The 17,749-nt window shown below is 40.7% G+C and overlaps 1 protein-coding gene across 1 annotated transcript in view; it reads right to left on the bottom strand.

Annotated features, from left to right (window-relative positions):
• The window catches only part of ptk7a (protein tyrosine kinase 7a), a 53,314-nt gene that overhangs the window by 2,210 nt on the left and 33,355 nt on the right, over nt 1–17,749 (bottom strand). Inside the window, exons 3-16 of the mRNA XM_084415947.1 lie at nt 16,332–16,434; nt 12,696–12,880; nt 12,425–12,572; nt 11,977–12,107; nt 9,531–9,797; nt 8,755–8,891; nt 5,981–6,116; nt 5,716–5,835; nt 4,051–4,200; nt 3,765–3,909; nt 3,508–3,635; nt 1,643–1,843; nt 1,401–1,550; nt 710–939 (exon numbers count right to left, since the gene is read on the bottom strand). Coding sequence (XP_084272073.1) covers nt 710–939; nt 1,401–1,550; nt 1,643–1,843; nt 3,508–3,635; nt 3,765–3,909; nt 4,051–4,200; nt 5,716–5,835; nt 5,981–6,116; nt 8,755–8,891; nt 9,531–9,797; nt 11,977–12,107; nt 12,425–12,572; nt 12,696–12,880; nt 16,332–16,434 — 2,231 coding nt within the window. The remainder of the gene's footprint in view (nt 1–709; nt 940–1,400; nt 1,551–1,642; nt 1,844–3,507; nt 3,636–3,764; nt 3,910–4,050; nt 4,201–5,715; nt 5,836–5,980; nt 6,117–8,754; nt 8,892–9,530; nt 9,798–11,976; nt 12,108–12,424; nt 12,573–12,695; nt 12,881–16,331; nt 16,435–17,749) is intronic.

Below are 17,749 nucleotides of genomic sequence, written 5' to 3'. Positions count from 1 at the left end.
GATAGACAGACAGACAGACAGACAGACAGACAGACAGACAGACATGTAGACAGACGATTGATAGACAGACAGACAGACAGACAGACAGACAGAAAGATAGACAGAACAACAGAGACAGACATGTAGACAGACAGACAGACAGACAGACAGACAGAAAGATAGACAGACAGATAGACAGATAGAACAACAGAGACAGACAGACAGACAGACAGACAGACAGACAGACAGACAGACAGAACAACAGATAGATAGACAGACAGGCAGATAGAACAGACAGACAGACAGACAGACAGACAGATAGACAGATAGATAGACAGACAGGCAGATAGAACAGACAGACAGACAGACAGACAGACAGACAGACAGATAGATAGATAGACAGATAGATAGACAGACAGGCAGATAGAACAGACAGACAGACAGACAGACAGACAGATAGATAGATAGACAGATAGATAGACAGACAGGCAGATAGAACAGACAGACAGACAGAACAACAGACAGACAGAACGACAGACAGACATAGACAGAGATAGATAGATAGATAGATAGATAGACAGATAGACAGAGAGACAGATAGACAGACAGACAGACATAGACAGAGATAGATAGATACAGACAGGAAGGTTGGATGGATGGACCGAGTGATGAAGGGATGAAGTGTAAAGACAGACAGATGGACAGATATGTAGTGTGGAGCTGTAGTCACCATGTCGCTGTACTCCATGATCATGTAATGCGGCTCCACTTCTCTGCAGAGGCCCAGCAGTCGAGCGACGTTAGCGTGGCTCAGCTTAGCAAACATCTCACATTCGCGACGGAAATCCAACTGCATTTGCTCGTCGCGTGTTTGCAGACTCTTCACCAGCACAACCATCTCCTCCTCATCCTCGCTGGCCTTTGCTTTCGCCAGCAGCACTTCGCCAAACTCTCCTTTACCTACAAGATGAGGAACACAATGTAGATCGATTCGTTTTCTGCGATGAGGCATGTGACCACCACACCGCTGTCGTAGGGTAAATGCAAATGCGACCCGTTTTGGCTGAACACTTGTGATGTTGGGAACACTTTACAATAAGGTTCATTAGTTAACGCATTAACTAAAATGAACTAACAACGAGCAACACATTTGTTACGGTGTTGGTTAATCTTTGTTAATGTTAGTTGATAAAAATACAGATGTTCATTGATTGTTCATGTTAGTTCACAGTGCATTAATGTTAACAAGATTTTAATAATGTATTAGTAAATGTTGTAATTAATATTAACGAAGGTTAATAAATGCTGTAGAAGTATTCTTCATTCTTAGTTCATGTTAACTAAGGTAGTTAACTAATGAGCCTTATTGTAAAGTGTTGCCGTGATGTTAAAGCGTGTGTGGTTTGGGGCAGTTTCTGTACCCAGTGTCGTGATTGTGTGCAGGTTGTTTCGGGGGAACTGGAGCTTGTCTTGATTGCTGTGGCGTTTGTTGTTTCCGGTGGCAGCCATGTTGGTAAGCGCCACCTCCTCCTGGATCTCTGCTGTGGTGTGGCCGTTCTGTTGCACGTCCCCTATGGGTTGATCAGAGAACTGCATCAGAGAACAGATTCAATCTTATTCAGATGATTGCATGCTAACAAAAGTTACCACCACACACACACACCATTGAGACATTCCACCTCTTGCTCGTCTCCGTCCTGCCCCTTCTGGAGCCTCTTGGCGTTGCGTCTCTGCTTACAGTAAAACATGAGACCCAGCACAATGATGATGTAAGCGACTGCCGCCCCCACCGACAGACCAATAGTCTGGATCATTTTGTAAGGCGTCTTTTCATCATCTGCTAATGAGTGCTGCACTGGTTTTTCTGTAGATAACCACAAACACACACAAAAACATGCATTAAACACCAGGTTTTTAGATGGAGAGCGGTTTCACTCCTGAATCTCTTTTGATCCCAACTTAAATATTCTCCTATTAGGAATCAGGTGACACACTGGCACGAACATTCAATTAGGATCTAACAGTCCTGAACTCTCAACAAAACACAGAAAATGTCAAGTACCTCTCCTTTCTTTGAAGTCACCACCGCCACTAGACTTAAATAGTTTGTAATTCAACTTAATCTGGAAATTGAGTTGGTATGTCCGAGACAGTCCAAAATTAGTTTAGGGTGAACTTTCAAAGTGCTTGTCCATTTGAAACTGTATTACAGTATTTATAAGGTTTCAAAGAACCAAATAGTACCAAACTTGGTTAAATACACAGCTGCAAGGAGCGGTTAAGGCCCAAAAAATTAGGGGACAGCAGGACAACAATTGTAATTGGTTCAAAGGATTAAAGCAGTAATAGCCATTATTTAGCACGTTTGACCAGCAGGACAGTGTTTTTGTCCAATTGTTTTTTTAAATAGTGCAGAAAATAAGCTCTGTGACCAACAAAAGTTTGATTCTTACACAATTTGTTCATCATGGTAAATCTTCACAAATCAACAACTTTTATGAATTTATAAATACAAATCTCCAAAAGTAAATGCCAAAGTTAGATTTAAAATGAATTACACCACTTCACATGACTTCAACATCACCAGTCTTCAACAACTCCTTCAGTCTTTACTTAAAAACATCTTCTCTTAGAGTTAGAAGAGTTTGCAAGAGTGGGTGAAATCCCAGTCATCTCAATAGGGAATTTATTCACACAGATTTTGAAACTAGTTCAAGTTGGTCACACAGATTTTGCAGTGACTTGTGTGAGCTGTGCTTCATACAATGCTAAACTATTGACAACAGACCTTTTTTTGTTCGTGAAATTTCTCTAATGAATGCATCTTTATTTTCAGTTTGGTGTCTTCACAGTTAAATTTGACACAATTCTAAATGCTAGACAGGCAATATGGTCGAACTTGAAAGTTGGCATTCAAGATCATTTAATTCAGTCATTAAATGTAACAAAGTATTCAAACATATAATTTTGTGTGTTTTTTGGGATTGCTCAGGTAACTTAAAAACAGCTTTTAATAACTTAACTAGGATAGACTCAACATAATTGGACCAAAATTTAGGGAATAGCCAAAGAATGCCATTGAACTTTGTTGAAAACATACTTTTTAAACTTCTAAGTTCAGGGTTTGCAATTTACACATTCTAAAGAGAAAATGAATTCAATAATTATAAAAAAAACAACAACTTTAATCCATAAGGAATTGGATGATAAAAAAACTGGGTGATGCATACCAAAATATAACCAGAAGGAATTAAAAATAAGTGCTTGGTGACATTGGAAAAATGTGGCGGAGCAAATCATTGAAATCAAATGACTTTAAACGTACATGCAAATGAAAACAGTTGGTGGTGCCAGAGCGTTTGCAATAAACCTTAAATTTGGCATGACAGGTGTTGATACCATGAGCCAAGTTGTAAAACCATTCCAGATTTTGGAGCTGCAATGGACACCCATCCAGAAAATAACAAATCCAACAGATTTGATGGCTCCTAACTAACAATTGAAGAACGTGGAGGGTGTCGGACTCACCCACAACGTAGAGCTCTGCCGAAGTGTGTGCAATGTTACAGCTGTTCCCTGCAATGCAAGTGTATCTCCCAGTGTCCTCCGTGCTGACGTCATTAATGACCAGAGAGCCGTTGGGCATCTTCTGGAATCTGAATTAGAAATAAATCAAGAAGAATCAGCACTGAAATGTTCAAATTCGTAAGATCTGACATCTCCAAATGAACCCGCTTCAGCTTGAACTCAAGAAAGCCGAAATTTTGATAATGTTTGTGATTTACCTGCTCTTGTCTGCCTCCAGAAACTTGTCTTTTTTCTTCCACTGGATAAAGGGATGAGGGTCTCCAGTGGCCTGACAGTGAAGTACTGCAGTGTGTCCCTGATATACTGTGGTATTCTCTGGCTTGAGCTTAAACGCCACATAAACTAATGAATGGGAAAGGAGTTAGAGTAAAAGGAAACAAAAACATGGAGATCAAGGGATATTTCCAAAACAGAAATGCATGGATTAGTTCTATCAGCCACAGCTAGCTCTGGTGTTGGAGTGAAGTCGTGTTTCCGCTGTACCTGCGACGGTGAGCTGGACGACGGCTCTGATCTCTCCCTGCTGATCGTTGGAGGCCAGGCAGGTGTAGTTGCCCGCGTCGGCCCGTGTGACTTTGGTGAAGTGCAGTGTGCCCCTCTGCTGCTCCACCGACACTGGGATATCACTGCCATCTGCACACACACACACACACACTCACTACATCAAAATCAATTTTTCCAGCACCAAGTTGTTTCCAATTTCAAGGACACACAATTTCTTAACCAAGTGGTGAAGTTCATTAAAATGTTAGTCATGTATAACCTAAATATGATTTGAGGTTACACCGAATCCTACGTTTTTTATAACGTCTAACAGCTGATAAAAAAAGTAAATTGTCACAATATTCATATGAAAATTACATAAAGTTGACAGAATCCAGAGAAGGGACCTTGCAGCTAAATCAGATATGCTAGTTTCAGCTTCAGATTAAAAATAATCACTAGATCTGCCAAAGTTTGCTAAAAAAAACAAAAAAAACAAGTGACGCTTTTTTGAAAGGTTAAAAGGGAAGGGGTTTAAAGGATATTTGACTATATATCTAGATATCACATAAACTAGATATCTCGTTTAGGGCTGTCACTGACGATTATTTTGACGATCAATTGAGTAATTGGATATTTTGTGGTAAAAATTTTAAGCATTTAAAATGACTTAAAATACATTGAGGCAATAATATTTGGCTCAAATAAAGTATCAAAAGCAACTAATCATATGGTTTCATAGAACAACACTGTTAAAATACATACAGCAATATAAACAATCGTCTTACGTACAATATGTATAACAACAAATGTCTGCAGATGGCGACAACGGCCTGGTGTTGTTACACTTTACAGCAGATCAAATCCTTGTTTAAAATAGGCCAAACAACATTTAAATCAAATGTTTACTTAATCTTTGATATTTGGCTACTTAACGAATCAGATGCTACAGCCACTGTATTATCTTGAAGAGCAATATGTGGACATCAAAACATGCGGACATCAAAACATGCAACTCAGAGCGAAGGCTAAAATTTTTATTTGGAAATCGCGATGAACAACAATTCGCATATTTAGAAAACGGCCTAATAACGCGGTTCATGGATTCTTGTCTGTGGAGCGCGCCACTTCCGGTATTTTGCGTAACTTGCAATTGAGATTTTTTTTTTATCGAGTACTTGATCTAATCGAGGAATCGTGACAGCCCTAGTTTAACCTTTTGTAACACGTACAGTGGCATCAAAATATTTCTGGACAAGTCACGCAAAATGTCCGAATATCGCTTCATTAGGTAACAAAATATGAAACCAAGTAACGGGTTGCGTACGTTTTTCTCAGTGCTAACTTGGATGCATCACTTTCCCTCAAGATCACACAGTTGTCTTAGCAGTGTAACCACAAGTGCAGTTCATCACATTAACTATGAACATGTTTCACCAATCATTGAGAATCACAAAGTGTCAGAACTGTTTAAATAATTTTACTTTTGTGAAATGTTTACCTTGAAAATTATGACTTCGGTGTGCAAATATGTTTTGGATTCACGGTTTATAAAGTTAAGATATTAAGCATTAGGTTTATTCAATATTCCACACACTTATTTTGGCAGCTGTTGGGGTAACAATTCACAAAGTAGTAAAGTTGCATCTTTATTTCTCTGCAGACCTGTCCTGATCCAGCGAATGGTGGGGATCGGTCGGCCCTTGGCAGAACACTGCAGATTCCCTTCCTTATTGAACTCCAGGCACTGGTAGGCCTGCGGCGTCGGCGTGAACTTCAGACGCTCTGAAACAGATACCGTAACAGCGAGCACTTGGTGAGAAGTGTAGTTTTATATATAGGCATTATATCAGCCCCTTTGACATTCAGGCAATCAAAAACAAAAAACACACTACCAAACAACAATCAGCACGTAACAAATGTTCCTCACCGAGTACATAGACCCGTGCCTGGGCGATAAGTTTTCCTGCTTCCGTTCTGCTCTCACAGCTGTAAATATGGCCGTCATACACCTCCACGTTATTTATGCGCAAAGTTCCATTGGAGAAGAGCTTGAAGCGAACGTCCTTTACAAAACACAAAGAGAGCGAGCACACTTAAATAAAAAGACTACATGATAACAACCATTACTGTCATGACAACTCTCGGAGCGATTGGCATGGCATTGCTGAGAGCATGTAAAACACATGAAATAACCCCCCGTTAACAGATCTATACAGGTGGAGCTGGGGAAGGTGAAGGGTTTCTGAGAGCGTGCTGCAGACTGCTAACAGCAACACTACCGGTATTTGTTTGAACGTTGAGCCACTGATACAACAGCAACCAATCAGCTGAGCTATGTAGATGAGGATGCAATCACTACCAAATGAGTTAAGGACCTGAGTTGAGGATCAGCCTGCGCCATCTAGAGCTTCATGCCAGAACTTGGTATTTTTGTGCTGCGTTGAAAATCCTAATTTGGTGTGTCCGGTCAGAAATGACCAACCTGTGAAAAATTACTTATACATCTCTCATTATGCCATGTTATTGCCAAATATTGGATTTAATCTGTTTGAACTTCAGGTTTTTTAAGGTGAACAAGCTTGAGTGAACTTTTTTCCACTCAAAAACTGTGAAAATCATAATGTCAAAATCAAAATGACAGAGGATGTTTGGCCGACTCATGGACTCCATGGCAAAATTAGTATTTATGTTGTCGGCATGACCCTAATAATCAAATAAAACCATTTTTTAATAAAGTAGGCAAAATTAGTCAAAAGTTAAATTTTTTTGGATTGTCATTATAATTTACCACATGGTGGCGCTGTCTCTAAACTCTTTGACTACCTACAGGTCATACAGAGTTTTGTAATGATATGCAAATGCGATCGTAAAATATAGCATTTTATGACAATTCAAAATGGCAGATGCCCAAAATGGGCAATTTTATATTTTTCATATCTCCTGATCAGTAGGTGGCACTGCGCCGAAATTATGCAGCTATCCTCAGGTCATGGTTGCCATAACACACACCAAGTTTGGTCAGAATACGAAAACGAATACATTGCAGAGATATAGGCTCACGTTCATTTTGCCCTCCTCTTTGTATTTGTTTGTGCGTTATTCAAGACCGTTTTGAAGAATCAACTTGAATTCCATAATTTTTGTCGCCATAGTCTGACGATGATCTGGTTAAATTTTGAACATCTGAGTAACTAGGAGTTCAAAAAGGTAGGTTCTTCAGAAAATGGCGTCATTGGGAGCAATCTAATCATCTTAAAGGGTTAGTTCACCCAAAATTGAAAATTCTGTCAGTAATTACTCACCCTCATGTTGTTCCAACCATGTAAGTCTTTCGTTCATCTTTGGATCACAAATTAAGATATTTTTGATGAAATCTGACAGCTGTCTCACTCCTCCATAGGCTTTCAGAGGGACCCAAACTCGCCGACCCAGAATAGTTATTAAAAACATCGTTAAAATAGTCCAAGTGACTACAGTGGCTATACATTAAGTTTATCATGCGACGACAATACTTTTTGTGCGGAAAAACAACAAAAATAACGACTTTATCCAACTATTAGTGTTCTTCAATGTGGGCCTCTGACGAGAGTTCACGGGAGCGCCAGGACGCATGCGCGAGAACTGAGATTACGGCGTTCTTCTTCTACTACTACTTGTTACTGGCTGCTCACTCCTTGGGAGTATTACCGCCATCTACTGGATGACGTCCCAACATTGCCGGAAGCGCAAAACGATCTGTTTATAAGCAGAAGAAGACGCTGTATGTAAGCTATTGAATTCGACACTTATTGTGATTTAGGTCTCGATGATGTCGGGACGTCATCTTGTACAGTAGATGGCGGTAATACTTAGATTACGGTACGGTAGATGGCGAGTTTGGGTCCCTCTGAAAGCCTATGGAGGAGTGAGACAGCTGTCAGATTTCATCAAAAATATCTTAATTTGTGATCCGAAGATGAACGAAAGACTTACATGGTTGGAACAACATGAGGGTGAGTAATTACTGACAGAATTTTCATTTTTGGGTGAACTAACCCTTTAAGCCAAGGAATCAGAGGGGAAAAAAGAATGTTGTCCTTACAGTCCAAAAGTTATTAGCATAAACATGAGTGCAACTTTTGACAATTGGTGGCGCTATAGGGACTGAGGTAGAGACTCCAAATTTGCTATGGTTAATGTTCTGTGTGACAAATTTCACAGCTTTTTACCATACGGTTCTATGGGCTGAGATAGACTCAAGAGGAGGAGGAGAAAGGAGGACACGACTAATGGATACAATAGGTGCTTGGCCCCTAAAAGCAAAGCCTGTCTTAATTGAAAGAAAACAAGTGTACAAAAAGATTGAATCCAATAACTGTTAATGACATAGCATACTGACAGATTCATAAGCAATTTTTTGTAGGCCAGTCATTTTTCACCAGGGACATCACATGTGGAACAAGGTATGAAAAATCAACCCAAAAAGTACAAAAAAGATAACATTTTAGGTAAAAGAACTCTCCAGGTCAAAATGTCCGGAAAACAACATGAGGGTTAATATTTGCTTCATGATCTACTGTGCAGCAGAGGATCGTCTTTCCCCAGTAGAAAAATCACCACATCTTCATTTTCAGAAACATCAAAAGGTTTCACTGGCCTCAGGACACAGCTAGAGATCACGTTACAAATATGATATTAGCATGACATCACTGTCCCCCTCACCTCTGCGGTGATTGGCTGCGTGTTGCGGTACCACGTGACCTCGGGTTCAGGCGTGGCGCGTGCGTGGCAGTGCAGGTACCCGGCGCGCCCCTCCTCCAGCTGACTGTCCACAGGTTTCTGGACCCACTCCGGTTTGGCTGCGCACGCAAAACAGATGTTCGGGATCACAACAGGAATCATGAGTTTAAATATCACTTTTACAGCAGTGATCTGGTAAAGGAATAATCCATTTATTTCTGCATAAACTTGTATCCAATCATAAGGTAAATCTGGTTACTTCAGCTGACGAGTCTCCAAGGGACGTTTTTCAACTGAGAGTAGTAATTTATTTAAAGTCTTGAAAGGTCCTATTGTGTCACACTAACAGACTTTCTTGTCTTCGTGTCAAAGATCACATTCATAAGGTAGTGTTGGCCATTATGAAGAAAAGTTGGTGGAATGTGAGATATTCGGTAGAGGACAGTTGGGCCCGAAACATATGCTACTGAAATACGCTAATTAAATGCATTGAGGAACACAAGCTTGATTTGTTTTGCTTTGTTTCGTGCTGAAATGCATCTTAGTGCTTTATTAGCACAGGTATCCCCTTTCAGGTCAACTACTTTAATGGCACAGCAACAGTTTGAAGAGCTGACCAAATCAGTTAACAATCCAAATAATGGCACAGGCATTTGAAGAAAGCTGTCACCACCTTGCGTACACTAACAGAAGAACAGGCACTTGCAAAACTTCAGCCAAGCATTCACATCTGAGTGGGTTTCTGGCCTGAGACTTACTGGCCACAGTGACCGTCAACTCTTGTTTCTTCAGTCCAGCCTTGTTTTGAGCAAAACACGTGTAGGTTCCCGAGTCGTCGCCACGAGTGGGACTGAAAATCAGGTTCAGTCCATCCTGGGATACTCTGCCTGTGGGTGGAACTCGCTGGCCCGCATGTTCCCACCAAACCTCTGGCTCCGGGTGCCCACGGGGAGGTCGACATGTCACTCGCTCCAGAGAGTCTCCGGTTAACACCTTGGATTGTTTCGGCATCATGTCCTCGATTTCTGAGGGGAAAACGGTGACAAGAAACGGGTTAGATGGAGACGTGTGAGAGCAAAACATGGACTCTAAGCAGCCCCTTATTCAGTGAAAACAATGACATCTGAGCTGTGTAAGCCGCTCAGTCCTGTAAAAGCACTCAAGCAGGTGCTGGAAACAGAAAGGGATTAGACAGTTAATCGCTCTGAAGATTTACTGCATCAGGATCCCAGAGTTCACCAGTATGTGAGGGCCACTAGAACCACACCAGTCCTCTATACAGTATCAGAGAGACACAACAGGACAGATATTAGGGTCGAATCGTAAGGAATGCATAAATTCTGGGTCCGATTCAAGTTCCACTTACCGATTGCATACCTTAAGGACTCCTTTAAAGGGGTGGTTGAATATGATTTCACTTTTCTAGCTTTAGTTAGTGTGTAATGTTGCTGTTTGAGCATAAACAACATCTGCAAAGTTACAACGCTCAAAGAAGATAACTACACATCAGCTACATAAATTCATCAACTAACCAATCAGAAATGTTGTCACTTCTTCTTGAGCATCTCCATCTTTCTGACTTCAGTTTGAACATAAAAGGCTAAACGTTTTTGAAATTTTCAGTGCATGTGTGAGGTAAAATGACACAAGCTGTTGAAGCTCCGCCTTCTGTGCCGGGAGCAGCAGCTCATTTGCATTTAAAGGAACAGACACAAAAACGGTGCGTTTTTGCTTACCTTTTCACTTTTACTTTTTAAAAGTGACTTTTAAAACTTTAACATGCTATATAAAAATATCTGTGGGGTATTTTGAGCTAAAACGTCACACACACACACACTGGGGACATCAGAGACTTATTTTACATCTTGTGAAAAGGGCATTATACCATTGTCCGGGAAGCAGACACACTCTGTCAGTTCAAAGCCAGATTAAAGACACATCTCTTTGACCTAGCATTCACATAATACATTATAGACTTCTATAATTCAATGTTAGGCTGCATAGATCAGGTCAGCTGGAACCGGGAACACTTCCCATAAATCCTGATGTACTCGTTACATCATGAGAAGAATGGCATCTACGCTAATTTTAGTGTTTTTGTTTATCCCGAGGTTTTCCCGCAGCCTGCCGGATCCAGGCCGTATCCAGATCTGACGAAGGACCTTCGCCTGGACCCGATGACAACGCAGTGCTGAAGTGCCAACTAGTCTCTCCCTATGGAGGATCCCTTTCCCACTCTACAGATAAAGCGTTGTCGGGAAAACTCGTTTCGCGTTCCTACCCCGAAGTGACAAATAAAATAAAATTCTGAATCAAAATTTATAAGGAAAGCCCAGTACTTTGTTTAGGCTTGGTTTGTAGGGAATTACAAACCTGCGCACATATATTCAAACGCACATAACTATAGAACCCGTTCTTAATGCGCATCTGAACGCCATCAGCGATTCTCACAGGTTCGCGTTTAAAGTCTGTGTAGAGAGAATGGTGTCGTCTTGGCGGCTCCTAATTTAATAACAAATGATCGTTGCGACGGAAGCGAATCAATCAAAACTAACTTTAGCTGAAAAATAACTTTATTAAAGAACCGCTATAAAGCCAAAACAATCTGTTACATTAAATTATACGTTTATCTCTGTAAAGCTGCTTTGAAACAATCTACATTGTTAAAAGCGCTATATAAATGAGGATGACTTGACTTGACAGCTCTTTTACTTTCACAAACAGCTAGTATTACACACTGCATGAAATGTGATATTCGGGGAAAAGAAATAGGGGCACTTTTAAAAACTTTTATGCCACTTTCAAGACAAGCCTTAACTTAAAGCCTACATTGTACAATGTTACCGTAGCATATACATATATATATAAAAAGATTAAAGTAGTCACAAATGTCTCCAGGGTTTCATCACTTCCTGTTTTTTCCTGCATGTTTCTTGACATTGATTTGGTGGGTTAAAAGTTTTTAAATATTATGTAGTGAAGCTTTGAGGTTTGTTATTCCTTTTTTAAATTTCATTCGTTTAAATCGCTTATAACCCTGACATGTTTGAAAATCAAAATGAATTTAAAATCCAATAATAAAGTCATGGGACAATCCCTCTGATACGTCTCGCTCCTACATAGATTTGATGCTATGGGCCAAAGAGGCCTGTACACTACGTCACTGCATGTCTAACTGCACACAAACAAGTCTACGCTTGTTACCTGCGATTCGCAGCGAGGCCTCGAGAGACACAGGAGGGCCACGGGGTCCTTGTGCCACACATTTATACAGGCCTGTGTTTCGCTGCTTCACCTGAGTGATGAAGAGGGATCCGTTGCTCAGAATAAAGACACTGTAGGAAAGATTAAATGCATCCGTACATTATAATTTATAATCATCATGGACAGGACAAGTGGCTGACAAATGCTACAATGGGTGATGTATTTTCACGCAATGTGTGAGCTAATTTGCAGTGTTAAGAATTCCCAAATTATTTGTTTTAATCCCTATAAAGCAAATAAATGGGATTTCTACTACCAGAATCCAACAGTTCAAACAGTTCACATGTTTCAAAAGTTGCTTGAATTTCAAGGGCCATGTCACTTTTACAAACTTTATAAAATCAAATATTTCTAGTAATTACACGAAAGCTGAATTAAAATGCAGTACCGGCTCTTGTTGGCCACAAGCTCATTCTCATGATACCACTCAACGGTAGGCAGCGGTTCAGCCGTGAACTGACAGTGGAAAAGCGCTTCCTCGTTCCTTAGGACCACCAAATCTTCTGGCTTCACCACTGGTTGAGGAAAACTCTTATCTTCAAGAGGGAGATCAATGTCATTCATTACATAATGGGAACGTAAAACTTAAATGATAGATTCTCAAAGAAACAAAAAAAAGTGCCTGTGGTTCAATTGAACATCAAAACACACACACATACCTATGATGTTGAGAGTGAAGTTGTCATTGCTGCACACTTGCCCCGCTGCGTTTTTTGCACAGCAGTAGTAGAGTCCGTTGTCATCAGGACTGGCATTCGGCAGCGTAAGGGTTCTGTCTTTGTTGTTTATTTTGTAGCTCTTCTCGGTTAATTGCGTTCCATCTCTGTGCCAGCGATTGGTTGGCCTGTGGATTCAGTCGGGAGCAGGGTTATTTATAGCTGAGAAAACTTCACAAGAAGTCACTCTAGATAAGGGATAGCCAATCCAGCTCCTGGAGAGATCCCAACCTGCAGAGTTTAACTCAGGACTGGGCAACTCGGGCCCTCAAGTTCCACTTTCCTGCAGAGTTCAGCTTCAACTCTGATCAAACTCGCCAGCCTGTAGCTTTCTAGTCATCCTGGAGATCTCGAGTGGCTTGTTCAGCTGTGTTTGATTAGGATTGGAGCGAAACTCTGCAGGAAAGTGGATCTCGAGGGCTAGAGTTGCCCAGCACTCATTTAGCTCCAGCCTTAAATCAAACACACCTGAGCACCTTAATTAGCTGGTTCAGGATTACTTGCGAATAACAGGAAGGTGTTTTGCAGCAGAGTTAGAACGGAAGGCAGCCCTCCAGAAGCATGGCTGGATAACCCTACTTTAAGTAGTGGTGGGCAGATCGAGGCTCCGTGAAACACTGAAACCGTTGAAGCAAATGTGCCGTATTGTGTCGAGGCTTCGAAACAATCCGACACCCGTCTCCACAGTGACCCCTAGTTGTCAGAACAGTGTAAATGCAAGAAAAACCCGGGCCAAACATGCATAAAAACACCTTTTGCAAATCTATTGCAAATATTTTTTATTGAAAGTAAAATCTGTCAAATGCAATTATCTAATCATCTAATAAGATTATCAAGTGTCTATATGTTCTTTTACGTTTTACATCCAAACGTCTAAAAATGCATAAAACTGATCAAAGATCAGGTAAATCAATGGGTAAAACCCACAGACACTTGTTCACTGGTTCTCAGTGACTTCTCATGATTCATGGGTTGACAGAGAGCATCGCCCTCAGCGGTGAACCTTTGAAATTTCGAAGTGTTTCGAAACAGTTATGACGTTACGAAGCCTCGTTTACTGAAATCACGTGACTCTGGCAGTTTGATACACGCTCCGAACCACTGATTCGGAACAAAAGATTCGTAAAGGTTTCAAAGCTTCATGAAGCGGTTTTTCAAAATTGCCATCACTAACTTTAAAACATCACAAAACATAACATTTTGGTCGTTCGTTTACACGACAATTGCATTTTGGGGGCATGAAAACGGCTTCAAAGTGCCGTTTTCGGAAGTTTTTGCAAACGATAACGTTATCTCCGTGTAAACTACAAAAACATGAATTTGTGAAAACGCTGACGTCATGCGCATGCGTATAACGTGTTCAGTCTTTAGGCACGTAGTGTTTCTTTACAAAGTGATGTCGCCAACTACTGGCCTGACATGAATAATACAGCGTTTTTAGTAGTTTTCACTGATCCGTGTGAATGGGGATCGTTTCGACAACATTGCCGTCGGTATCATTTAGAGCAGCGGTCCCCAACCTTTTTTGCGCCACGGACCGGTTTAATATCAGACAATATTTTCACGGACCGGCCTTTAAGGTGCGGCGGATAAATACAACAAAATATAAAAAAATAAATAAAAAATAATTAAATATAATAATAAACGTGAATCCAATGTGTAGGCTTACTTGCAATTTTATTAGCAGGGTACTCGTAATATCGCGCCTAAAGACAACTGAGAAAGCCTGAACACAAACAAAAAGCCCCCCAAAAGACGGTGTTGTTTACGGTGCTGATGCGATGTAAGGGTGGCGCTGCCAATAAAGCACCTAAAAGCTGTCACAAAGAACCGATTTTAAGAACCAAAATGAATGATTATGAATATGTAAAATATAGCAGGAGACATTTTAATTGTTTAATAATAAACAAGTGTTTTCTGTGCAAAGATGAAGTTGACAATGCTGACTCGATCTTCGCAGTATGCCTAGTGAATGCGCCAGAGAGAAATGCACATTTCATACGAATTACATAAGCAGAGAACAGTCAGTTTTCTTTTGTTTTGAATTGTTCTGTTTAAAATTAGACATTTCAAGCTTTCTATGTCTCAGGTCTGTGAGGCAAGTAGGCTACCTTATACGCTGAATTTCGGTTAATTTATGAGATCAGCTCCAGTTCACGCGCCCGCGCCTCCGTGTCCTGATTAAATATTTTCTATTATATTTACTTCTTATTAAATCCAGGCAATTGGGTGATGAAACATTGATTAAAATTAAGATTCAATTAATACAAAACGAAATACAATTTAAAGACAGGCTTTTTGCTTTCTGTCTGAGGTCTCTGTGAAAGTTTTAAAGCAGTCTTTTTGTGCTGCTTTCAGAGCGCTCACGTCCGTAAGGGTGAACTGTCCCATCCGAACAATTATTATTATTATTATTTTTTTTTATTTTTTTTTGTGAAATAGGCTACATTTCTAAATTAATGCGACTTATAGTCCAGTGCGACTTAGGCTATATTATGTTTTTTCTTCTTCATGACGCATTTTTTTACTGATGCGACATATACTCCGGAGCGATTTATAGTCCGGAAAATACGTTAAGTTATATATTCTTTCTGTGAGGCCCGGTACCAAATGTCCCACGGACCGGTACCGGTCCGCGGCCCGGGGGTTGGGGACCTCTGATCTATAGCACGCGCCATGTAGTCAGAGATGCTACGAATTTCAAACTTGTATTAGACGATCTCCAAAAAGCAAGACCGCAACAATGACCAACAACCAATGTAACTGAGTGGAAGAACCACACAAGCTCTTTATCTATGTAGTTTGTTTGTATGCTGTCAAAAATCACACGTTGCTATGTGGATTAGTAGTATGTGACTGATGAATTTTGGAAAATTACATGTGATTTGTGGTCGCCGAACTGATTGTTTGGTCAACGCTCCTTTAGTATGTTGGTCAACATACTATATGTGCACACTGTGGTGGCAATAAAATCCTCAAGGGAGCAATTTACCATCAAATGTCATTATTACGGACATGTTCTTATTCAGGTAGCTAGATATAAGGTAAATCAGGGGTGTCCAAACCTGCTTCTGCAGAGTTTAGCTCCAACCAGCCCCAACATACCAGCCTGGAAGTTTCTAGTGATCTTGAAGAACTTGATTAGCTGGTCCAGGTGTGTTTAATTAGGATCGGAGCTAAAATCTGCAGGACAGGAGCAGGAGCAGGACTGGAAACCCCTGGCTTATGCCAGAACTATACTTCCCTTGTCTGCGTTCTGCTCCGGCGCACAGATATGCAATTTCCATTATCAGCTGTCTGTTTCTGTCTGAGCACACGTCCGTTGGCACCCGGACTACAGCGCGAGTGATTTCAACACTCAACTAGAAAGGTCCACTAGATGCATCGGGAGTATACTACTTTGAAAGTCTTGTGCTAGACGGAGAGGAGCGCAGAAAATGAAGTATATCCGGACCTTTACAATGAGAACATAATGAGTACCTGCTCTGCATTATGAACTGCAGAACTCAATGACATGTGCACTCGCTTCCACAGCACGTTTCTGATCTAAGGCTAGGAGTCAGACATGCAATTGCTCACCGTGGGTGTCCATCTATGTTGCACCGTAGTATCACTTGTGAGGAGCTCTCAATCTCTGCCACTGATTCTGGACTCTTCAGACTCACTGCACCACTTTCCAACCCTGTAAGAAAGATATGTTAAAAGACCAGCAGCTTGATGATCAGGAGATGGCTGAAACTCTTGTTGAAACCTTCTCCACTCATTATCAAAAACAAACTCCCCCATTCACGCCATCTGGTCATGCTTTGCACCCACTGCAAAAACAGGCCTCTCCATTTAGTTGACCTTACTTGTTATCTGACACAAGCGGCCGGACGCTGCATTTCAACCAATTAATCTTGGCATTGGATATAAAGGGGCGCTTTGTCTGGCTTCCACTTGCTGGCTCAAAATAACCTTCTCTCACGCGGGCGTTGTTTAGCTTACTGCAGTCGCTAAGGGGGTGAAGTAGGCTGGCCAAGAAGGGCCAATGGTTCACATGTGTTTTACACGCCAGGAAAAGCATTTCCAAGAGGCAGCAAACACATGGAGTTAAACTAACTTGTTAAGACTCGGGAAGGAGGGATATTTAGAGCAATGCATGTGTTGTCAAAAATATCGATATTCCGATAAATATCGATACTGAAATATCTGAACGGTACCAATACTAATTTCCCGAAGTACTGATACACCGATACTAGCCGAGCTGTCACTTTCACTTCTCTCCACAGGCGCGTTGACAAACACCACACGCGCACTCGTCTCATTCGCTCTGGTTAAATAGCAAAAGTGAAGTGAATGGAAAGATGGCGAGTGCGGCGCCCCCGCGACCGGCTTTGGTTGATAAAGAACACAGCAGGAGTGCTATCTGGAAATATTTTGGATATGAAGCAAATGAACATGGAAAGCCGAAGGACACAAAGCAAGCCAATATGCAAGAGATGCTACAGAGCAGTGCTAACAAAAGGCGCTAACACCTCTAATAAAGAAAAGCACCTGAAAGACGAACACCCGGATCTATATAAAGAATTTCGAGAGGTTGGTAACTCTTCGAAACATTAACCAAGATGGCCTAGTATTGTTGTTGATATGAGTGTGTGTTGTCTCGTTTTTTTCACCGTAACTCTTAAAGTTAATATAATCTGACTGAGGAATCTTAGCCAAGTGAATATTTTAACTGTGGTCAAATGTAAATTAACTTGTGCTTATTTAACTTTATTCAAAAAAGAATTATTTAATCCTGCAATTTGCCTTCATTAGCGATTATCATCAATTTGATTACACAGATACTAATTCAACTAAACTGAGCTAGACAATGACATCTCTGAATTCAATAATGAAATGCCTTTAACTGAAAATTGAATGTTTAATCTTATTATTATACATTACTGACACTCTATCCTCCAATTTGATACTGTTAAGTGCTTTGACACAATCTGTATTGTTAAAAGCACTAT

The sequence above is a fragment of the Rutilus rutilus genome (genome assembly GCF_951802725.1).
Source record: "Rutilus rutilus genome assembly, chromosome: 8".
NCBI lineage: Eukaryota > Metazoa > Chordata > Actinopteri > Cypriniformes > Leuciscidae > Rutilus > Rutilus rutilus.
The sequence above is the reverse complement of the archived record's forward strand: the minus strand, read 5'-3'. Positions and strand labels throughout refer to the sequence as shown.